The sequence below is a fragment of the Neopsephotus bourkii genome, unplaced genomic scaffold (assembly GCF_033783945.1).
Source record: "Neopsephotus bourkii isolate Nb327-2 ecotype Australia unplaced genomic scaffold, CSIRO-AGI_Nbou_v1 NB_234, whole genome shotgun sequence".
Lineage (NCBI taxonomy): Eukaryota > Metazoa > Chordata > Aves > Psittaciformes > Psittacidae > Neopsephotus > Neopsephotus bourkii.
In genome coordinates, this window is record NW_026900744.1 from 16028267 (window position 1) to 16052539 (window position 24273).

Genomic DNA, 24273 nt, shown 5'->3' on the forward strand with positions numbered 1-24273 from the left:
TGCACTGAAGTTAGGCATTAGGCCCTTGGACACTGCTGAATCCCTTGGAGAAGTGGCAGAAAATTAAGAGAGAGAGGATTACATTGTTCTCAGTCTTGGAGGCAGTTTCAGTGAAAGCTAAGAAGGTAGCACTGTTGATGTCAGACAAGTGACAGGTTAGGCTGGCAAGGAGGGAGGAAGGTAAGAGTCAACCTCAAGCACCAGAGCCAGCCCTGTCCCACCACTAGCATTGATTATGGGAGCTGCCTTGCCTGCTGGATTTGTCCCATAGGGGAGAGATCTTCCCAGCTCATGACTACTTATAAGGGACTTTCTGCTCCCTCACAACATGGCTCCATGTTTTCCTGGGCTGCAGTGATAGAAGTCTGAAAGACAAATTAGACAGACATCTCCTCTCCAAGTGCACCACTCTTTAAATAGAGGCTCACCAGTTTTCCCAGATGTTAGTTTAGCAATGCAAGGGCTAAACAAACAGCAGCAGATGGGAAGTCCCCTGTTGTTGTGCACCACAAAGCTAGAATACAAATCCAAAACACGTTTTGCAGAGTTGCTGCTCACAGCAGGTTAGTTTGAGTGAGCAGTGAGCTACAGCTGAAGGAAATGAGAGAGCAGCAGGAACGTTGTTATATCCTTCTCAGCTGTGATTAGGAAGGAGCATTGGAAGATGATGGCTCACCTCTGAGTTCTGTGTGCTGCTGCTGCAGCAAGGGTAAATGCAGAAGTAACACCTTTTTTTTTTTTTTAAAGACTTTTTCCCCAGAAATACTTTATCAAGAGTATTGCTCTCAGGGCCATTTATTTTAGGGGAGAGAGACAGGTTATCTCAATAGTTGTTACACGATGTTCTAGCAAGATAGACTTTCTCCAGAGACAGTGCTTTTCCTAAGGAGATGAATCTATTTTGCAGAGCTTTTTCTTGTATGTTTCAGAAAACTTATTTCTGTTTCCATTTTTTTGAAAACAACACAATACTCTTTGATGCCTTGGGGTGTTGGTTCCCTGTGATGTGGTGTTCAGGAACATGGCCCCAGGATGTGAGACTAATGGAGCAGAAGCCACAGAAGCATCCACACTTCTGTGGTTTTTCCCTTCATTTCCCCATAGGAATGAACTTGCCTTTTCCAGCATTTTCAAGACCCATTTAGCCAATAAAACGCTTTCCCGGATTCCCAGGGTCACACGTGCAAAATCAGAGAAGTAGCAGCATCATGTTGTTTCCCGCAAGTGCCAGCACTGCCACATGATTGTTTCTGGAGCTAAAACATCTCTTAAAGGTGTGGGGTGTCTGAAAAACACCTGGGTGACTAGCTCTGAGGTTTATATTTCCAGGCTGGGTATTACTGGATTCACAACCTGGTTTATGTAGGGCAGAATATGTGTGTGTGAGGGGAAGGGGAGAAAACTGTCACTGGCAAGCAGATGCTGGTGAAGCTATCTGTCCTTGCAGGTACCAGGGTTCCTGAGGTGGATCCAAGCCATCAGATTTCACAGCCAGGATGAGCTGCCAATTTCAGTACTGGCACTGCCCCAGCTGCCTGCTTTGCAAGATGCTTGGGTTTTGTTTATGCACAAGGGAGCTGTGTTTTGTGAGTACCCCATCCACCACAGGGGATGTCTCTGTGAGCAGAGGGCCAGCACTAATGCCATCCTGTATGCCTGTGAATGAATTTGCCCTTTATTCAGTGCTCTCCACCCCTGCTGAGTCAAGGGCCCTGCACTGCTCATAGGCATGCATGGATGCTGCCGTTTGCAGCGCTGGTTCAGCTGGGCTTCCTTACCCTGTTGCCTCTAATTCTGGACAAAAAAAGGGTTGTGGAGCAGCAAACACAACAAGACCTCTATTCTTAGCCTGGAATGCCTCAAAGCCATTTCTCTGGGGTGTAGGGTGATGAATATGCAGTTACTGAAGCTCTCAACAAAGCCGAGTGCACAGCAGCATTTGTCATTAGCTCTGAACATACACTCCTCTCCCATTGGATCTGTAGCCTTCACTGCAGCTTTTCACAGTTACATAAATATGGCCTATTTTCCCCTCACAAATTAATCTTGCTAAGTTTAGGCTTTTGCACACATACAAAACAAACCCTCTGATTTTTCACATGCAGCTGGATCACCAGGATCCTGGATCACCCAGGGAGAAGCCATCCCTGATGGTATAAAGTCTTTACAGTGATGGACAGTGGCACGGCAATGTCTCTTTGTGAGTGACGTGACTCTGCGAAGTCCTGGACACTGTGCTGCAAATCATCTGAAATGCCTTGTCCTTTTTTTCCCCAGGGAAAGTCAGACCCCAGCTGCAAGGATGCTGGAGGGTCTGCCTTCCTGGCAGGCTGCATGGCGTCCTGGAAACTGAGAGGTTGGCTGCATGCTTTGGGGCACAGAACAGATGTTCTCACTCTCCAGAAGCCACAGATGTGGGTATTATTTTCCCCAAAGATGGTTCATGCCTACACTGCCTTCAACTAGGAGATTGCACTGCAGCATATCTGCATTAAAACAGGCCTATAGAGAGCAGGTGTCATTTGGAAATCTCTCAGCCTTGGGGTGTAAGACAGCTGACATGCACCCACTAAGACTCCAGCAGGCTTTATTAGTGATATATGTAATACACATGGAAAAAAGATGTCCATGCCCACCCTTGCAGTGATACTACTCTCTACTTCAGCAGCCTCAAGGGATCCAGCTCCCCACTGCTGCTGGAGTTTCTGCATACTGGGGAAATGGTCAGGATCCTGGCATAGCTTTACATCTCAGCCTCTTACTCCTCTTGTGGTGGGAATAAGGACTCCTGATTTTAGGTCCTGAAACCATTATCCCCTGAGACAATGTATCTGCTGCTACAGTCGGAGGAACCATCTGTAGCTATGGATCTACAATGAGACCTTTACTATTCTAGGGTTGATGGCATGCTGTGACTGAAAATATACTCTGACAGCTCCTGGCAAAGTGACTCACGAGAGAGATGTTTCCTGGAGCTGGGCACCAATGTCCTGAGGCCAGCTGAGCAGGTAGGTGGCTTGTGTGCTGGATTTTGGCTCAGTAGGACTGTGTCCTATCCTCCCCTGTTGCAGTGTGATCTCAGGTGAGTTGTTAACGTGTGTTAGAGATGGACTTGGCAACGTGGTGTACTCTTAGGTTAATCGCTGTAGAGAGTATCGACTAGGAGACTTTTTGCGCCTGTAATTAAATGCATGCCATATGTTGATTTTTATTAACAGCAGCCTTATGGCTAGATATACACACGTCTCTGGAATCACCAATGGGAGATGCCAGAGTAGGGAACTCCAGTGAACAGGTGACTTGGGTGTTTCAGGGGAGCGTGTAGTACCTTAAGTATCTGAATTTGCTTTCATTTTAATCCTTCTGACCAAACTGCGCACCCCAGGCAAGACCCAGCTCCTCTGAGTGGTAAGCCACTGAGGAAGGAAGAGGAGAGGAGGTGTGGGTCTTTCACAAAGCTGAAAAAGGAATCAGGGCCAAATCTCTTACTTCCTTTCAAAGGAGCACCAGCCTTTAAGCATGTGATGCTTTAGAAAAGCACATTGTAAAAATCTGTGGATTGAGGAATTAGTGCCCCTTCGGGGAGGATTACACCATGTCTCTGAATCCCTGGCATTTTGGGTCTGTCATTGCAGCAGATCAGCAGTGTCAGGGACTGCAGTCAGCTCTGTGCAGCATGCGCATACATACAGCTTTCTGTGCAACGTGCAAGGGGGAGGTATTATGGCTTGAGTGCCTTTGCACACACTCCTGACAGGCCTTTGGACCTGTACTGACATGACCTGGATAATGGGAATGAGAGGGGAAGGGTGAGCTTTATGTGATGCTGGTGTTTTGGATATTTGCAACCCACTTTCTGTCTGTCTTGGTGAAATACTGTCTCCAAAACCTCTGGATCAGACTAGCCTTACAACATCCCTTGGTGCAACTGCAGAGAGCTGGGGCTGGGGCTTCTTTTTATGTTCAAAGGAGAAAGGAGTCATCAAGGAAAACCTGAACTCCATCACTGCAATCCCCTCCAGCCCTCTGGTATGGCATTTCCCCTCCCAGGTAAAAGCAAAGGCAGACAACAAAACCCCTGGTGCCTAGGTGGTAGTTTTCCTTGCTCCAATGGTCTGTGAGGTCTTAATCTCTCCCTGTCTCTTTTCTCCACCATGCCCCTGGCCAGCAGCAGATGCTGGCAAGTTCTCCACGGGCAGCAGCCAGCCTGCAGCAATAATGAGAGCAAGTCAGGCAGTGCCATCCTATACAAGCCTCTGTCTGCTCTGTGTGTGTGCGTTTGCGAGAGTGCGCGCTCTCATTCTCCCTTCTCCCCCTTCCCTCTCTTTCGTAACCCCCCTCCTTCCACCAGCTCTTATTCTTTTCATGAGATACAGGGCTGGAGAGCCAGGAAAAGTGGCACAGTGCTGCTGCTCCTCCAGAGATAACTGTGGCAGGGCTGGGTCCTTCACCCTCCCCAATGCATCGGGAGTCTGCAGACACTGTTCCTCAGGGTTCCAACCAGCTGTGTCCATCAAGCACCAAAAGCCACGTAGCCACCACTCTACTGCCAGCTGCAAGACAGGTAAGAGCTAGGAGGGCCCTTGTGGGTGATGAAAGGCCCTGTGGTCCTTTGCTTGCTTATGAGTCCCTGGGGGAGGGGTTCTTACTTGCCCCGGTTTTCAGTGAGAAAGATGGCTCCACAGGCAAAACAGGAGAGGAAGGGTGCTGCTCAGATGTCACCCCTATTGATGTCATGTCAGTGCTTCTCCCAGTACATTAATCTCCTGTGGTGTCTTATGAATGGTCAAAGGGACACAGGCACTGCTTTTAATTAGCAGGCGGGGAAAGAGAGCAGCGTATTTCATAAAGCCCAGCCCAGACCTGTCTGGGCTGATACAGGAGCACAAGACTTATTCTAGGGTAATCTCCGTTTCAATGGGATTAGCAGTGGGCCTTTGATGCTGAGAAAAAACATCAGCCTATGCTGGTGCCTGCAGCTCTTCGATCTTCACCATCTTTTCATCCATTCCCCCTTCCCCCCTCCCCCCCCATTGTTGTTATTTTTAAATGGTGGATTGTATTTCCTTTGGATATTTGAATATCATCTGTGACACTGTGACTAACACTGGGGTTAATGCTGCGACTGAGCTAGTTAAAAATAAGACTACTTGGAGCAAAAAGACAACATGCTGATGGCAAGGGAACTGCACTGAGCAAAGAGTGTAGCAAAAATTTGCAGATGGCAGGAGCATGTGCACTCTTTGGGGGAAGAATGGGGAATAATTAACTTGTGGGGCTACTTATTCTTCAACCCTGACTGCAGGGATGCTGTAATTTATGGAGACTGCTGCAGCAGCAAGGGTCATCTCTTTGCCATCATTTTATGGGTGGGGGAAACAGACCGGCAATTTGGCACAGCTAAGAAATACAAGGCACCCACTGTGCTAGCATCTTCTCTCTCTCTGATTATTGCTGCACCCAGTCCCAGAGGAGCAGAGTTGCATTCCCCCATCTGGGGAGTGTACACATTGCATGAAGGGCTGTCCTTTCACTGTCCTGTTGTGCTGCCCTTCTCTGAGGCTCACTTGTTCCTGCAGTCCCAGGCTCCTCTGAAGCAGCACAGTCTGTGCTAGCAGGACAAGCCTGGCCTCGCCCTGCAGTCCTTCCATGTGGCTCTAGAAACATTGCCCAGTCCCTAGGGCTTGACTGGTGCAGGTGCCGGCAGAGATCGGTGTGCGCATCTCTATCTAGACTGGCAAGACACAGGTAATGATTGCAGGACAGTCTCCTGAGGAGAGATTGGTGCTGGATGCAGCAGGCATTCTTATGAAAGAATCTCCATTTGCCAGAGAAAGAGGATGAGCCCATCTAACTCAATTCATTTATGTTTTAATTAAGGCTAGAGCAGCAGCCTCCAGAGATGAAAGGGAAATGCCAACTCAACCATGCAGTTAACTCTGTGTTTTATCGTATAAATATCCATTCAACTCCTCACATGTTTAAAGTTAAGCACGTGCTCAGTGGAAATGACCTGGAGCCACACTGTGTATCTGTATACTAGTTAATAGCTGCAGTAAATCCTTGCTGTGGCACCTGGATGCCTTGTTGAGCCTGAGTTTTTGAAATAACAGTGATAAGAGTGAAGAAGCATAGACCTTGTCCATCATAAATGGATTTATGACTGCAACCCTGAGATCTTGGGGCTGATTTCTAACATTCAATAAATGACTAGTTTGCAGTGTTCAGATTGCAAAATGTAGGCTACTTGCAAGCACCTTGAATCATCTCTTAGCAGAAAATTAACCCCATCTGTCAGCAAGCCTCACTCCCTGGCCTGTGTCAAGCATCAGATCTCAATCAAAACATACAAGGGACAGAGCATCTGCAGTAGGGGATCTTTGTGGAGCTCTGTCTGTTTGGGTGGATCTGTCTTGGCTTCCCAACCGTACACACCAAAGGCATTACAGATGCTGCCATACTGACAGCAGCAGTGATGCTGAAAACTGAGAGGACTCCAAGGCTGCACAGAGCAGTTCTGTGTCAAGCCCAATCCTTTCTGCCTCCCTGCTCCACACTAACAGCATCCTCTCCAGTGCGCATGCAGAGGCACTGACTAGCTTCTTTACGTGTAACTGCTCCTGGGCATGGGAGCATGTTTCCTCAGAGAACAATTATGAAATTGTAATAAAGGGCTTTAAAGGGAAAATTCTTCCCTTGATTCCTGTCTTGCATGTTGTCTTTCTCAGCCCGGAGCCTCCCACACTGCTTAGCTGTTGGTTTTGCTTGCTACCTGCCTGGGGGAACTGGGGACAGAGCGGAGAGCACACAGGCTGGGGCCAGGAACCATCTCGCAGCAGAGGCATCTGTTCTGCTGCAGCAATCACAGTGCCTGAGAGCCACAAACATGTCCAGGAGTCACTTTTATCATTGACGCAGGAGAGAATTTAAATAGCCATGCTCTCAAGCTAAGCCAGAGACAGAACTGTGGATCGCACTTTATGTAATTCGCTTTTATTTTTAAACATAGTCTTTTATTTTCAAGGGGTGTTCAACTCAGTGGGTGTCTCCCCTTTCCTGCACTTGTTAGCACATGTGAAGTGGCTTCTTCTATCAATCCCCCATCTGTTATATCCGCTGCTTGGTTTCCTCACCTACCCCTGAAACTCAAGCTCTCCTTGTTTCACCCTTGAGGCTCTCATGCTTGCCTGGCCTGATGTGGAGAATGATTTGAGGTTTAAGGTGAATAGAAAAAATAATCCCTTAAAGACACTCTGAGCTCTGGATATTTCATGGAGCTCCTTTTTAGGAGGGGGAATCTGTTCTTGTGGCTTTCTTCACGAGTAAGACAAGTCTGTAATTTGTTTTGCAGTTTAGGAAGGTATCTATGTCAGTTGTAATTTCTTCCTCCCCAGTCACCTTATGCTGGACCAAGTGTGTTTTCTAGTGGATCCTCAAATAAGCAGGCAGGCAGCCTGCAATAGTGAGCAGAACATTGCATGTCAAATGTCTGTTACTGAAGATTTTCTTCCAGCTTTATTTGCAAATAGTGTTAGAGAACAGCAAGCTCTGGAGGTAAACTAACTATTAATCTGAATTACCTTCAGGTCAGGCCCATATAGGTAGCAGTCTGGATTCTGGATAAATTTTGAATTGCCGTATGTCAGAGGACATTGAATGATGCTTAGTGTCATTAGAGATTTGCTAGGATTGTCACTCCAGGTCAAGGGTGGTTGTTCTTTCCAGTCCTCCATCAAGCCCCCTCAAATCAAGCCAGAAGTGGACCAAGTGCTGCAGGCTTGTAGATGAGATAAAGGCAGGCTTTGCAGCATGCAGGTCACCTGAATTCCCAAAGCAGTGACTACTGTGGGAGGCAGTCAGCCTCATGTAACTGGCATTTTGCAGTCACAGGACCTACATGACTGAGCATCTTCAGAGAGATCATAGAGGCAACAGGATCTCATGAAAACATTCCAAGGAATGATTCCACCTGTGAGGATGTATCTGCCAAACATCACAGCAGTCTGAATAAGCACTTTCTTGGCACCAGGGAAACTCTCTTGGGCTAGGAAGCTGTGAAGCACACCCTTGAACAAGCTCCTTGCAGCACAGGACTAGAAAAGAGAGATGCTGGCACAGACCCAGGAGAAGTCACAAAGGAAGAGAGAATGCAACCCCAAAGAAGTTCAAAGCCCCTGTGGCATGGATCACTGTAAATATGACAAGGGCACAAAGTCAGAAATGAGAAGTGGAAGTGACAGTGGCAGGCTTGGCGTGACAGCTCGTTAAGCATAGAATAATGGAATCCTAGAGCAGCAGCAGACCCCAGTGGAAACAGAGCAAGAGTGAGAAGACACAGAGAAGTCTGCTTAAATGTCAAGGTGAAGGAGTTTGTTTAAGGCAAAGCCACTGGAGATGTGAGCCAAGCAAATGAGCTAGTCAGTGTAGGCATCCTCTGATCTTCCAGCTCCCACTTGAGAAGGGTGATTAGCTGCCAGCCCTGGGAGGAGCATCTTTGTATCTGGAGAGGCAAAAGCCACACAACTACCAGCCAAAGCTGCCTTCGTGATCCTGCTGGATGTGTAAGGACAGACATACTGGAAGGAAGAGATATCTTCAGGCCAAGCAATTCTATCTAGCAGTTGGGTGGCAGAAACTGCAACCAAGTGAAACCGTAGGAGGTGTTTGGTCCAGAAGTTTCTGTGTAGAAAAGACTTGAATGATGATCAATGAACAAAACACATGGAATAGGCAGGAAGGTGTTTAAAGTAATAGGGAGGGTGAAAACAACCCTGAGATGGTGAAGAGAAGATTAACATCCAGGGAACAGGCTGGCAAATTCCTTTCCACCCTGCCCGGTGACAGACCAACACTCCCAAGGCTGCACGTGTTCACCACTTGTGTTTTGCTGTTAGCAGGTCATGAGGAAATTGCTTCAATGTATTTGTTGGAGAGATTTAAAATTTTGGATGGAATTCAAGCCTAATATCAAAATGAGTTTTTTCATTAAAAGCTTTTAAATAGAAGCTACAGAGTAGTGAAAAGCAGGAGAGCTGTTTTAGAAGGGATTTGCCATAAAACTCTTCTGCTGCACAGAAGCTTTCTAAAATATTACCCTGTAAAAAATGTAATTCTCTTTACCTGCAATTTAATTACATTTCCCATAGTGCCCGTGTCAGCATAGTTCACTTCTTTTTGCTCTGCATTAACTCACACCTGGCTGCAGAAACTAGAAGGAAAAACTGTTGATGTTCAGAGCTGTTTGTGGGTTGTTAGGATCTCACTGAGGTCGCAAAAAGTTTTACTTCTATATTGGAGAAATAGGAATATAGAAATATGGTCTCTGTCTATGTTGGTGATGGCTGTGAGATGGCAATATAGAAAACTGGGGTAAAAGCAGGAGAAGTGGGAGCACTCACGTGGTCCTCTGATTTATCCCATCCAGAGTTAGTGGATCAGAGTTTTTGATCTGTTTGAGACTGCAGCAAAGTCAGGTATCTGAATAAGGGACCAGAATTATCTAGAGCTTTGTTGATTAATATTTTGTTGACCTCCTTCACCCCACAGTGTCTGTGTGTGTAAATGAGGTCTGAGAGTTGCCCTGGAAGTATTATGAAAACTCCACTTGTGATATCCTGCGGTTGCTCAGAGAGAAGCTGGAAATGTGGAAACGCATTAGAGCAAAAACGACACGATTGAAGTTAAACCCTTGGTGATGTTGTATTAAATTTGCCTTGTGTTTGGGGCAAGTGCTGAAGCTGAGCATTATTTAACTTGAGCAAAACAGCCTGTCATAGCAGAGGCATAAAATGAACCTCAACCTTTGACCTTGGCTGAGAGGAGTTGTATCTGCCATGGTGTTTTCTCAATGCTTGTCTTCTGATAACTGGAGACATGATTAACCTGAGTCAGGATGACCTGGGCTTTGTGATGGGAGGATGAGAACAAGGCAAATATTTCCATTTTACATTGAGCTGTGAAAGAGGGGATCCAAGTTGATGGAGAGCTGGGATCATTACTGCAGTGCTACTAATCCCTTTGTTTTTGTAGTAAGTTTAGCAAGATTCTGTTTCTGCCTAGGGATGTTGCCTGGTGATAATGTGCTATCTCAAGACATGCTTCCTGCTAGTAGCACCAGGATGTTAGGCACAGCAGTTTTTTTAGCAGAGGAAAGGCTGCACGTTTCCAGGAAAAGGACAATGACTTGTTTAACTGCAGAGGGCCTTGTTTGTTTGTTTGTAGTTGATCAACTTCATTATGTTCAAAAAAGCAATAAAGCAACGGAGATCCCATGGCTTGAGCTCTCAGTGAGTCAGTGACACACAGCAGTGGCTGTGCAGCCTGTGTGACACCCAGATGTTGTGCTAAGCTGAGAGTTGGGGTTGTGCTGCAGCTGCACTGTGTTGGAGCCCTGGGTTAGGTTGTTGTTAGATCTCTGGGGTGAGGCTCTGGACATCCTATATGCATCCTGTGGAGGATGAAGGTGTGGGTGTAGGAGTGAAAAGGGAATTGGAACCTATAACCATGGGGTGAGCACACTGAGAGAGGTTGCAGGGAGTGAGCAGGACTGCATGCATCAGGTAAAAGAAAGGGGGAGATGGATGCAAGGGGTCAGTCACATTAGTGACTTGCCAAGGGGATTTTTTTTTTTCTTCTGTCATCCCATGCCCTGCAGAAAGGTCTTCCCTTTCCTGTTGCCAAAATTTTATTTGGCCCTGCTGACATCTGGTCACTTTAATTAAACTCTCCCACCCCTAATGTCTGTGACAACTCCTGATGATCTGTGATCTGAGGGCAGCAACCTTCCCTAAACCTCAGAGGAGCCGATTAAAATGGTGCAGGCGGATGCTTTTCTCTAACATACCGAGGGTGACAACAGCGAGTGCTTTTGCAGGCATCTCCCCCTCCCCACCCCCAGATGCTCCCTGCCAGACTTTGGCATCCACCGCACGTGCAGAGCAGTCCCCCATCTCCAACGGGGGAGAAGCTGGGCTTTTGCTGCCAGGTGGGTGCGGAGGGGATGCCGCGAAATGTGCTGCTCTGGTGGGCTCCCCGGCAGTGCCGCTGACGAGCAGTGGGAGCCAGCTGCACAGCAGAGCATCAGTCTGCTGGCTTGAGGCTGCTGTAGGGGTTTGCTGGATGTGAGAGAGCTGCTCTGAGCTGCGCTGCTGCTGGCCGGAGAGAGGTGGGGAGGGAGGGGAGGGGTGTCCAAGTGAGACTTTCACCCTGTGCAGGGGGTTGTCTCTGAAGAAGACCATTCTGCTCTCTCCCCAGAGCCTCTCTGACCACGCTGTCGGCACAGACCCACTGGCAGAGAGGACAGGTCAAAGGCAGTGAGTATCTTTTTTTCTGTCTGCAGTTTTTTCTGGCTTTTGCTGCATTTGAATGAATGGTCTTAATATCTTGAAGCCCCTGAGAGCTCATGGTTTGGTTTGTTTAGGTTTTGTTGTTGTTGTTGTTGCGTTTGTTGTGGGGTTTTTAACCTTTGTGCTGCTATTGTTTTTTCTATTGGGATGGTTTCTTTATCTTTGCTCAGGTGATCTCCTGGGGTGGTTTGATAACCTGCATGTCACAATCGTACCCTTTCTGTCTCCCAAGGAGAAAGCCCAAAACACATTCATGATGAGACTGGCAATTCTCCTTGACTGGGGTCCTTTTGTAAGAGGGGGAGGTAGGATGAAGGATGGAGGGAGACGCGAAAAACCTCACCACGGACACCTACCAGGATGCCTTTACCAGGCAGCACAGATTGTATTTCTAAAGTCAAAATTGACTGTCTTTATTTGCAATCAGAGGAAATATCTGTGGGTATGTCAGCTTAGCAGTGGGATTGCCTTCACAGGAAATGTAGGTCTTGGCATCTGTGAAGTCATACAGACTTTGGGATCGCAGGGAAGTTCGATGCTGCCTAGCTGTGCAAGTTGTTGTTGCGGGGACTGGCAAGTGGGTGGGAGCAGGGGCAAGCAGAAGGCTATTTCATAACAGTATCCCAAAAAGCAGGCTGCTAGAGGAGGCTGCAAGGGAGAGGGCACCTAGCTCTGCTTCCAGCTGTCACTCTGCAGTAGCAACAGGAAAGAGGAGTAGGGGCTGCTGGACTCTAGAAAATCATGTGCTATGGCCCCCCATGCGGGTGAGGCTGCTAATGAGAAAATTTGAAGGGGCTTAAGGAATTACAAGGATTGATTTCAGTTAAAGCGCATCGAAGCAGCCGGTCGGGGGAAGGATTAAGGAAATACACTCACTGGCATGTAGCACAATCCCAGTTCCATTAATTTAGTTGGGAAGAGGCTTTGTGCATTTTTAATGTAATCAGATTTTAAAAGGGATGTTGCATTGGACAGCCCAAGCTCTGGGATTTCCCCAGGCCCCAGCAGTGCAGGGTCCTGGTTCCTTTGCACACAGCCTCTATTCTTACCACTTCTTTTGTCTCCTCCGCCATTTATTTCTTGTGACAAGAGGACACGGAGGTTACCTGGAGCTTGGCCCTGTCCTGGCAAATAAGAAACCTTTGCCCTTAGCTCACCATACAGTCCTGCTCTATTCCATCGGTCTCCTGGCTGGTGGACCTCACCTTCACACTCTGATGCGAGATTTGTTCAGTCAGCTGCCCATGTGCCAAGGCTCACAGGGACTTTACCATCCCTTACTTCCCCTGTACCTCCTTCCTTCCTTCCTTCCTTCCTTCCTTTCCTTCCTTTCCTTCCTTCCCTTCCTTCCCCTTTGCAGACTGTACATCTTGGTGGCTCCCCACAGGCTCCCACCACCCTAAAGAAGAGATGCTTTCTTTGAGTTATTTTTGTGTGAGTGCTTAAGCCTGTGATGGTGAAAGGACCAGCATCTGCAGACACATGAAAGTCCTCCTTTATTCTATTTGCAGTGCCAGCTTTTCCATGATGCCTGGTCAGTAACATCAGCCATGACCTGGAAGGACAGGGACAAGAGGTAGTTTGGTCTTCTTAGCGAGGTCAACCCGGAGCTCTGCCTGTTGAGGAGAGACCTTCAGAGGTGTTGAATGATGAGTGCAATAATGCCAACTCCTGCTGCTCCATGGTGAGCTGTGACACCAAACTCAAATCACTTTAGACCTGAAGCTGGACTTAACCTGCGGTCTTGGTCTTAGAAGGAAATGCTGTCTCTCCACTGTGATCATCCTTTAACTCTGAACGTCTTCCACTGAAAAACTGACCTTCCGCGCTAGGAGGCAAGGATCAAATGGGTTGAGAATAACTGGCCCTCCTTTTGTTTTCCAGAGGATCCTTTGGTACATTTTTGAGTGCTAGGACATGAAACATTAAATCCTTCCTTCCTGCACTCCTGCCTCCTGCAAACAGCCCCGACTGCTGTCCAAGCCAGCCAGTTAAAGGATTAACTATAGCTGGATGCCTGAATGGCTGCCTTACTGATCCCACGGAGGTAACTGAAAAGACATGATGCATCTCTCATCCCTGCCCATCCTGTCATTGCCTACCTTGTCCAGCAAGCCCTTCAGCTTGCTGTGGTGCCCCCTCTTCCCTCCTGCCCTTCCCTGCCCTCTGCACCTCCCACGGACCCAGATTCTTTTCCTCTTTCTTCTGTGTCCTGTCTTGGAAGTCCTCACCTAGAGATCAGTGTTCCGCAAGAGACAAGTTCCTTGCATGTGGGTGGTGCAGTTGTCCCTGTCCCTCAAACTCTCTGATTCCCTGCTGCAGTGCCTTGATCTCAGGCATCAGAGAGACATCTGAGCAGCACTGCGGTAATGCGTGTCACACCTTTCACTGCGAAATTCGTGAGCTTGCTAGAAAAAATAGTGCAGACAAGACAAAGGTTGGAGGTGGGAGGTATCAGGAAAGGTACCAGAAAGATCCTATAGTGGGCTCCATGTCTTTGAGCACAGCAGGTCCAGCGTGCTCAGCCAGGAACACAGCACTTTACACACAGTATTGTTGCACTGATGTTTGAGGTTTATGTAGTGTAGCATCCCAAAACCACTAACCATGGGCAAGTAGTCTGAGGCTGTGCAACAATTCCTGCAACTGAAGATCTCCAGGTTTTTGTGCTTGTTAACTGCTGCGAGCTGCCTGTGCTGCGCCAGGGAGACACTCATTGCATTTAATTAACATTTAATTTGCTTTAAGATTACATTAAAATGTGCAATAATAGAAACTCTCTGAAGGGCGGGAGGAGAAGGGGGAAACAGGCATGCTACAGATTGGCTCAGCTGCTGGTGCTGAAGTGTTCTGCAAGAATTACATATGGAAGAGAAAAATAATGTACTTCCCTCTACAGTCACAGAAAGTATTTAGCATCTCTTAGGCAGCAGGGCTCAGGGAAGGGCTTTCTTCAGCTAAGTGTGTCCAGCAGCTGAGAAGTGGAGAGTAGGTCACTAAATCTTCCTCCTGTGGACCAGAGGATAGGATGGCCTTTTTTGATGTCTTGGGAATCTAGCATAAGAGATGACCTTGGGCTGGAGAGGCAAACATACGCTCTGCCCTTCTCAGACCATTCATAACAGGCATCTCTATGTTTCTGAGAGGAGATGATGCCAGCCCTGTATAATGCATGTGTGTGTTTTCCCCTCCTCTCCTTTTGTGTTCTTCCATGTCCCAGGATTATGTAATGAAGGATGCTGTGGAAACATTTTCTATCCTGCGAAGGGGCTGGCAAGGACATGAGGGCTGATGGAGGCACAGAGGCTCTGAGTCTGGTTTGTAATTCAGAGGGAAAAGAGCAATAAAGCCATTTTCTGCCTGGGTAAACCTGTCAGGAAAGAGGCAGTTTTAGCCTGCTTATGTAACCCTGAGTCTAAAGAAGCTACTTGGGATTGATCCTAGCCACAGTTTCATGGCTCTCCTGCACAGGCTCACCTTACAGGTGCCTTACTCCCTCTATTTTTCTTCCCTCCCCCTCCTGCCCTCAAACCCTGGTATTTGGGCTTTTTCTGGTGCTGCTGGATCATGGGAACTTATTTCTGGTATTGCTGCCCTTTGCTCTCCTTCCACACCTCACCAGAGCAGGATTTCCAAGAAACCATCCCAAAGTGCAGTCTTTGAAAGCCTTTTTGCCAGTCAGAGCAGCGGAATGACTGGTGTGGGTGAGCCTTCAGCTGCTCTGGTGCTGTCTGTCCTTAAGAGACTGTTTGGCATCTCACTGAAGATGTTTCAGGGTCCCTCCCACAGATGAGGGAACCAAGGACACAGGTCTGATGAGGCACAGAGACACTGTGTTTCTTTTATTCTATTTTATTTTGGTTTGGTTTGGGTTTTGTTTTTTTTTCCGCTCTGGCTAGACTTATAATCAGTGTCTTTTTTTGGTTTCCCCTGCTTACTCCCCTGCTCCCCCATATCGACCATAGGAACAGAGGGATGAGGACTCGCCTGGGCTGCCTGTCTCACAAATCAGACTCATATAATGATTTCACAGCTATTCTTCCGGACAAGCCCAACCGGGCTTTGAAGTGAGTATAGCTGCAGCATCTCACCCCAACCCCATTTCTGTCCTTCCCCTCCCTGCCCACCACCTCTTCCAGTGTTATCTTCCTTTTATTGTACTTCGTATGAGCTTTGACTGGTTCTTTTAGCCACAAGGAAGAAGGAAAACAAAACTGCTGATACAGTAGGAACAGCTTTTTCAGAAAATACCCTGATCGTTGGTATGAGTTCTCCTGTGTGACAGGACATGCGCACTGTCCCCACTGCTCTACGTGGAACATGCCTGCACATATTTGAGGATGTAATTTACCCTTCTGTCATCACAAATCAAAGTCTGAACAGTTGACTTGGTGTAAGAGGTGACCAGCAATTTCAGGTCGCTGTCTGCTTTAGCTAAGCCTTGCTATTAAGCACTACCCAGAAAGTTCTCTGTTAGTTTGCACAACACTTAAGGTAGATGCTTCAGACAATCCAGAGTCCTGATTTGAGATGAGTGGGGTGGGATTCATGTGATCACAAGTCACTGCTTACACCTGAGCTAAGACTTTAATTTTCCCCTGGAAGTCAAGAAAGAGAGATAAACAATCCTGCAGGGATGGGTTTAATTTTGCTTGACTTTTGGCTTTTACAATGTAAATATCTACATCTGAACTTGTTCTCTGGGCCTCTGCTTAGAGTCAGTGAGGAAAAATTAGTCCCTTTTTGGGTGTGGTTCATCTGGTCTGTTTTACCCACTTACCTGTGGATGTGAGCTGAAGAGAGCCAAGTCCCTGCACGTCCCTCTGTTTCCTCACTGATTCTAAAGGGAGCCAAGGGTGACTTGCTCACCTGGAGACTTTGACATTGTAGACCTCCAATGTTAAGTGAGAATTCCAGCCTTCCTTGATGTCCTTGTCAAACAGCCGTAGAGGTAACCAGTGGCCATGGGTTGTCTGTAACTTACCCCTTCCTTTCTTTACAGAAGGCTGTCAACAGAAGAAGCATCAAGATGGGCAGACTCTTTTGATGTCCTTTTGTCCCATAAATGTGAGTAGAGATCAAATTCTACCTTTTTTACCCTCGTACCCTTGATACTGGTTGTAGCTAGAGCAAACAAAATATGCATTGCACACAGCAGAAATGGTCCTTCAGATAGCTCCTTACTACCCACTAGGCAATGCTCGCAATCATTTATAGGCAGGACTTGTCCTCTGGTTAAAAGGAATGGATTTATGTGGGTTTCCTTCCTGGCTTTGCTCTTCACTGAGTGATCACAATTGATAAAGTCATTAGCCCAAGGTCTAGCCTTCTCCAGCTCATGGGGATGTGCTAGAGGGAGGATCCCAAGGCTGTAGCCATGTGTACCATCCTTTGGAATGTACCCCTGGATCCAGTCTTTCCACACAAGCAAATGGCAGGTTCTCAGCTCTCTAAAGCCCCCTGAGATCTGTGACACCATCTTGTTTCTCTCTCCCTCCAGCTGCTCTTCTGAGCTGCTGTGTGGCTATGCTGTGCTGAAGTGCAGCCTTTTCTACAACACAACAGTGTACGTGGTTCAGTAACCTTGAACAACTTGCTCTGTAAAAGAGAAATCATGCGTGGTAGCCCTTAGCAGAATCCAATTTACAGTTGCCAGTGCAAACTTGAAAATTTCACATCCAGAAAGTTATGCAAATGAATAATCAGTGCACCCCAATCCATTCAATCGATCATATCAGTTCTGTTCAGAAAACATTACTCAACTTCAACATTTTCACACTGGGAAATTATAAACAAGACAGAAAAGCTCACAGTATAAGTTCACTGATGTGTTTCTATTGGAGAATAAAACGAGAGAGTCAGGGTTGGAGAAAAGTCAATGTGGGTGGTGAACTATTTTATTGCAACAAGGAGCTGTCTGGCTTTCAAAGAGATTCGGATTTTTCTGCACTTAATTTTTAAAATATAAGTGTAGAGTAATATTATTTTTTTTTATATAAAGTGTAATTTTGCTGGATTTCCACTGATATGACAACCGTTTTTGGCAGGCAGTTAAGTGACAACTTTAAACAGGCTGGCTGACCAAGGCAGAAAAAGCAATATATAATTTTAGCAGCAGTATCTTGTTGAGATTATTGCTCTTGTATCCAATAGGGAAAAAAAAATACATGGTGTTGCTGGGTATGGCTAAGAGGGAATGTTTATTCTATGGAAATTCAAAACAAGAAGGGAAAATTGTACCAGTTTGACTATTGGGTGCCTGGGGAATGAGGAGGGGGGAGGACAGGATGTTCACATCAGCATTGCAGTTCTGTACTCCAGCCCCTGTTCCACCTTCACCATTGTAAAAGCTGAAATTTTCCTTCTTAGATAGAGACTGCAGCAAAAGTTCTTTTGTTACAAAAGCCAGTGAATTTGCACATCTGTGTACTGACACTATACAGATTGTTCCCTCTTCAGCTGACTGCTGCAAATGCTAAATCAAACCTTATTTCAATTATTTTGTCCAGCAGCCTCCACAAGAGTTTCTGGGTTTATTAATAGATTAGCCTTATAGAGTGATGAATGATCAGAATTTTTCTTGTCTCTAGAGTGGAAAGTATCTGTGATAACTCTGGTACCTAATGAAAAATATTCAGTTCCCAATAACAATAGAAGGTGATCTTTAAAATTTAAATTAGTCTTTTTCCCTTCCTCCCTCCCTCCCTCCCTTCCTTCCTTTTTTTCCATCAGCAGTGACAGTGACATTGCCTGGTGATTGGTGAAAAAAGATGTTGTTTAATAAACTACTTTCTAAAGGAATATATTACAACTGTTCTGCACCTGAAGTTTCTGGAATTGCAAGCCTGGCAGTCAAGGGTTATAATGATGCAAATGCAGAAAGCTCTGTTGAAACAGTAGTGTTGTTTTAGTTACACTGGTTTAAAGGAAAGCAAAGCGTGTATCCATACATTGAGTTATATTGTAAAGTCATTGTGGTTTTACTTAGGTATACTTGTATCAAAACCAAAGAGCATTGACAGAGATCTGCTATGAAAGCAGAACAAGAGAATAGCATTTTTGCTGTTAGAGATGTGCTGATGTTAGACAAGTAAGGGTGTCTTTTGCTTTATCTGACCAAAATGTGAGAGTAAGAAAAGCAGTGCCTGGCCTGGCTGCATCTGCCTCTAGTGAAGCTTCTGGCTAATACTGTACTTTAAGTGGTGAGAGGAGGACAGAACTGTCGCAGTGCAATTTCCCTGTGACTGCCCAGGTGAACAATATTAGCCAGGGAAAAGCTGAATTCATGCTTGGGGGCATGGGCTAAGCAGCAGCTGGGCTCAGGGAGAATTTTGCCTGGGGCTCACAGCATCAGCAGGTAGACCTCTTCTGATTGACATACTTGTGATAAAATCTTTCTTTACTAGATGGACAATTCATCTATTTTGGAAGGGAGATTGTGATGCTGCTTTCAGGGGTTTGAGTGGTGCTTTCTGCTGTGGTCAGATGTTAAAGCGGTTTAGGGTCCCCTCCAGCCAACCTGTTCTTTGGGGGAAAAAATCCAGAGTGCGCAAGTAGCACACAGGAGATGGATGTAGCAGCTGAAAATGAAGCAATTGTTACGGGTAATATTGCAAGGGGTTGCACAGTGCAGAAAAGAATTCCAAGGAACAAGAAAGTGGGTCAGAGCTCCCTTAAAAGACTCTCTGAAGTGCCAGGATGAGCAGGCTGCCCTTGTATATGGAGGAGGTTCATGGGGCTGCTGTACTCTTTATGGGAAAGGCAAACTGTACTCTTCCACTTCCTATTTTCATGAGTCTCCAAAAGATTTCCCAATGGAAGGTACCAGAGTAGGTACCATGCATTAACAGACTCTATGGAGAGTGTCATTATGCTAATTTTTGTCAAATATCCTTTGAAGTGTGATGGCTCTCTGGAGCCCTCCTGCCCCTCCTCTCTCCCCACATTGTTGTTTTAATAAATTACCTGTGTAGGTAAGGCTTGATCCTGACATACTGCTGCCTGGCAGTATCTTGAGCAGAGGTTTGAAAACTCTCAGGTTTTGAAGCAGTTCCATGTCTCCAGAGATTCTCAGTCTGGGCAATGTCCCTCTGTATAGAGTAATCTGATTTGAATTAATTCCCTGGTCATTTAAGGAATAATTTGTGTTGACATTAGCAAGAGATTGTGAGTAGGGAAGGCAGAAAGGCTCTCTCTGTTAAACCCCCACCTTCTCTTTGCACTGGCATTGGGACTTAAACATCACAGCCTAGCTGTTGTAGAATAACCAGTGTTGAATGGTAGGATGCAGCTCAGTTCCGTTTCATTGATACCTCTGGATGAATAGGTCAATACAATGATATCCTACTTGTTTTTGCTAATGGGTGAAGCAAATCAACTTGAAACTGGCTGACTGGTCTGCCAGTCAGTCCCCTTTTTACAGCAGGAGCCTTGTCTGAGTTCACTGCAAGAGACACAAGCACAGCGTAGCAGTGTTCCCTGGGGTCAAGGCTTCTGAGCGCGGTGAGCAACAGGAGAGAGGAGTTTGATTTTACTTACAGCAGGAAATTGGGAGAGTAAGAGACAGATCGTATGCAGCATGCTTCCTTGGGTGTCCAGGGAGCAAAACCAGTGTTTTTTAAATGCTAGATTTTGGCATCTTTTCCCATTTTGTGCCAGTGCAGATTAGCGAAAGCTCCCAGGGACTTGGAGCTCAGTGTGGTCTGCAGAGTCTGTGTGCGTTCATGTGAGTAACTGCAGAGTAGTCCCCTCTCTGTACCCATGCCCAGGAGGTACAGGCTGGTCAGCCAGATGGAGATGTCTTTTGACAGGCTGCTGGAGGGAAATACAAGCAATAGCATGTCTCGTTTTGCATCCCTTGCAGGCTGGACACACATGGCTTGACATTTGTCCAGAATCCAGCAGGACAGTCCGTCCTCAACCCTTCGTCACTTTTCAATGAAGCATACAACACAGAAAACTTTTGCCCTGAATTTACATTTTTTAATCTCAATCCCCCTTCCCCCATTTTTTGTGATCTCTGTACTCTTCTGACCAAACTTTATTGTTGTCCTCCTCCTTCTGTTGTCTACACATTGCTCCTCTTCCTACGCAGCACAGGAATATCCCAGCCTACTCTTAGTTCTTTCTAAGCCAGAACAGCATTAGCATTAGCATTGTGCTGGTGACAGGCATCTAACGTTCAATGAAGCAATGCTAAGCATCATTGAGAGTATGAACATATGCTATACAGAGCATTGCAGCCTTGCCTCTTCAGGCCTGGACCAAATATGCTCCATAGAACTACTCCATCTACCAGCCATAATGACTCTACTGTTATTCCCTACATGAAGTGTTGATTGCCCTGATGGTGTGAAATGCATGCATTAAATAAATTACTGCCGATCCCTTTCTCACTCTGACAGTGGCTAATATTTGGTTATTAAACTGTCTGCCTGAATGATTTAAGCCACTAATCTCAGCTCTTCGTCATGTTGGGGAAGCTTGTGTTAGTTAAGACCTCTGTTGTGTTTTGTACTAGCCACTTCAGTCCCTTCCTCCACAGCCCTTTTTGCTGGAAAGACCCATTCTCCATGGCCCGAAGAACACCATTTGAATGGGATGTCAGGAGCATCTGAGTTGAGTCCCTATCCAATGACATAGTCATTGATCTGCCTGGCAGTCATCATCTATAAACCAAGAATTCCTGTCATTGTTCAATTCACAGGTGACCTGCAGGATTATAGCTGTACAGTGCACTGCAGTATCGTGGGATAGGGTAATGTACAAGAACTTGCTCAATCCTTCCTGTCAGTCCTCTTGTGCATTCCCTTGGTTTATCTGAATGGAGAGTAGGCACTTCAAGCTTACATTTGCACTGCAAAAGTAAAAAAGCAAATGTCTTTCACTTCTCTTTCAGGCTTTAGACACTCAACAGAAGAGCTCATTTCTTTGCATTCATCCTATCTACTCCATCAGTACTGATATACTTCTTTGGCTTCACACAAGGCTCACCAGTGTTGAGTCAAATTCCTGAATAATAGGTCAATAGTTGCCTTGAAGGGCTGTGGATCTATATTAGTATATACTAGTATATCTCTGTCTTCTCAAATGGACATACCTTTAGGCTACACATGTTAAGGATATCTTATGCTGCTGCATCTGAAGATCTCTAATCCTGCTTTTCATTTTTGTGCTTTTTCTGTACAACATCCCTGTGGAGTCATATTTTTGGGTGCTTGGATCATCTTCCAGGATATTTCAAGAGGCTGCCTCAGTAGGTGATGCTCAATACCACACTGCAATTCTGTTCTGGTTGCCTCAGTAAAAACACTGCCCAGATGGGTGAGATGAGCCTTAAAATACTGATCATTCATGAGCAATGCTTCCTTGATAGCCTTCATGGGCAGGAGGAGATTAAAATCAACATCCAGCAAGGTCAAATTCCAGCAAGGAATTCCCAGGTCCAGGCTTATAATTTCTGTCTCCCCAAAGGCTGTGAGAAGGGCACAACAGGACTATATAAAGAGGAGAACTGCCAGACACTATTAATCTATCCGCTGCTTAAACTTACTTTAAGATAAAAAGGAGCTGATTGACATGAGGACATGAGGCAGAGCATACAGAAACCTCCTGTTCCCAGGGGAGACCTGCTTCGGCTGCTCTCCAGTGCAGGGCTGAAGCAAACTCCTTCCTCACTGCATCAATTGTAATGTCCCCTTCTTTTAGCCAGTATCATATTTTACAGGTGGTATGTTTTGCAGATATTATATTTGCCATGCAAAGCTACCGTTCCTGCTGATCCTTTGTCAGTCCTGGTGCTCAGGGGATGTTGTCAGGGAAAGGGGAGGGAAGAAAAAAGACCAGGACAGAAAAAGGGGAGCAAGACCTCTACAGGGACACACAGTAGAGCATGTATAGTCACAGCAGTGAGCTTGGGTGCTGGAATATTTGTCAAACTCCCTAGGATGTGATAGATAAAATGACATACCTCTCGGGGAACTGCAGCTTTCTCACTTTTGTGCTTTCTTCTTTCTCAAACGTGTCAGTCTGCTGCTATGTCTTCTCCTTTTCCTCCTGCAAAGAATTCCTGCTCCTTGCTCCCAAGTCCTCCACTTGCTCCCGCCACAGACCCCGTGAATTATGTAGGTATTAAGGAGGACACAGGTTTTGAAATATTTTTCTGTCTTCTAGGATACAGGAAGGGGAACAGCCCTAAAATATCTCTCATTCACTGCATTTGTCTACTCACTGAGATGCTCAAAGCCTTTGGCACTGAGATGCTCAATGCCTTTGGCACTCTGCTCTGCCGGCTTTGCCAGGGCTAATGTCACTTATTGCCCCAGGCTTGAACCCACAATTTGCACTGTTAATTGTTCTGCAGTGCTCATGGACAAGAGCCCTGGTTTTGTCCACAGCAGCAGTCTGAAAACCTGATCTCCTAAAAGGGCATTAATTAAGAAGTGGCAGGACAAGTTGGTATGATACAGCTATTTCTTGCCCTACTGGAGCTGACAGAAGCAGCAAGCATAGCTGAGATGGGATGCACCTATTTTAGTCACCGATTGCTGTGCTCTTTGTAACATGGACTGCCCATGGACTAGTTAGCAGTGCAGACCCCATTAACAAAGGAGCCTTGAGAAACATAGTATGGAGAGGTTTAGCCTTCAGTTTGGTCCTGTCTGACCTAATATCTTCTCTGCCTTTCACTTTGAGAATCTGGGCAGTTGGACATCTCCGCTGACTTATGCGCAGCCAGAAATAGCATTGTTAGTTGCTGTTCAACACCCAGGGCCTTTTCTTAGGGCTTGAGGCTCAGGACATACAGCTGAAAAATATCTCCATATTCCAAGTTATTACCACAAACAAGAGAAGCAGGAACAAGATTAGGACATACAAGGGAGAAAAAGGGCAGTGTTACATTACTGCTTCTCCTCCCATATTTAGTGTAGGCAAGAACAAAGCTTCTAGGGAGTTTATGATGGGTCCTGTGACATGGTCAGCCCCTGTCTCTAGTGGGTTTGGGCTTGAGCTTGCTGTGAATGTGTGAAAATGACCTGCACCAAGCATCTACTGTTGCTCCTTGGGGTCTGTCTCAGCTCCCATGCCCCCTGCCAGGAGAGACAGGAGGACAGCAGCTCTGCCGAGATCTCTCACAGCAAAGAAGACACATGGAGCCTCCAACCCACAGCATTGCAGCAGTTCAGGTCCTGCAACCCCCTGTTAGCCTTTCTCCATCCCTGCCAGGCACACATGTGCTTGCTCCTCTCATCCTTCTGGGGAGTCTGATCTTGCCAAGTGCATTCCCAATTCCATCAGTATTTTTAGACACTTGCTTGGAAATAACCAGTGTTGACTCAAGAGGTTTCCAGTCATGATGTACAAATACTCAGACCCTATAGAAAAAGACCAGGAAAAGTTAGAAATATATTACTGGGAAAGAAAAAAACAAAACCACAAACAACAAAACCACCAAAGCAAAACAACAAACCAAAATTTAGGAGCCAAATTTATCCCAAGGCTAAAGGAAAGAAAAGGGAATGTGTGAATCCTTCAGCTACTTCAACTCTACTGGTGCCATTCAGGGAAAGGAAATAAAATACAATAGCTGTGTCCATAAATACAGCCAGGCAGGGGTTTAAGAGGACACAGATTGCCTAATAAATCTTTCCTTATTTCTAATCTGTCCTGGCTGACTCAGATTACATTACTGCAATGTCACAATTGCTAAGCATTAGCAACCGGTAAGAACACTTTTACCCCCTACTAGACAAGTAGTAATTATGCCATGTCCTTTTCCCTCTTCCCTTTATTGTAGCTGTAACAGACTCTTCAAGATCCTTCCTCTTTTTAAATCTGAACTAAAAATATGTCACAAGGCAATAAAGCAAAGTGACAGAAAACATAGGAGACAAGTCTACAGATGTTTTATTAAAGGTTTTTCTTAATG

General features: G+C 46.1%; 1 protein-coding gene across 14 annotated transcripts in view; it reads left to right on the top strand.

Moving 5' to 3' along the window:
* Positions 1 to 154: 154 nt before the first annotated feature.
* LOC133207997 (regulator of G-protein signaling 8) overlaps positions 155 to 24273 on the top strand; it is a 28855-nt gene continuing 4736 nt past the window's right edge. Inside the window, exons 1-6 of one of the 14 annotated variants that reach the window (XM_061345538.1) lie at positions 155 to 709; positions 2897 to 3008; positions 4352 to 4564; positions 11254 to 11312; positions 15311 to 15412; positions 16348 to 16412. In XM_061345538.1, the coding sequence (XP_061201522.1) occupies positions 4460 to 4564; positions 11254 to 11312; positions 15311 to 15412; positions 16348 to 16412 (331 nt within the window). In that variant the 5' untranslated portion in view covers positions 155 to 709; positions 2897 to 3008; positions 4352 to 4459. The other 13 variants (XM_061345539.1, XM_061345547.1, XM_061345540.1 and 10 more) reach the window with 13 other exon arrangements.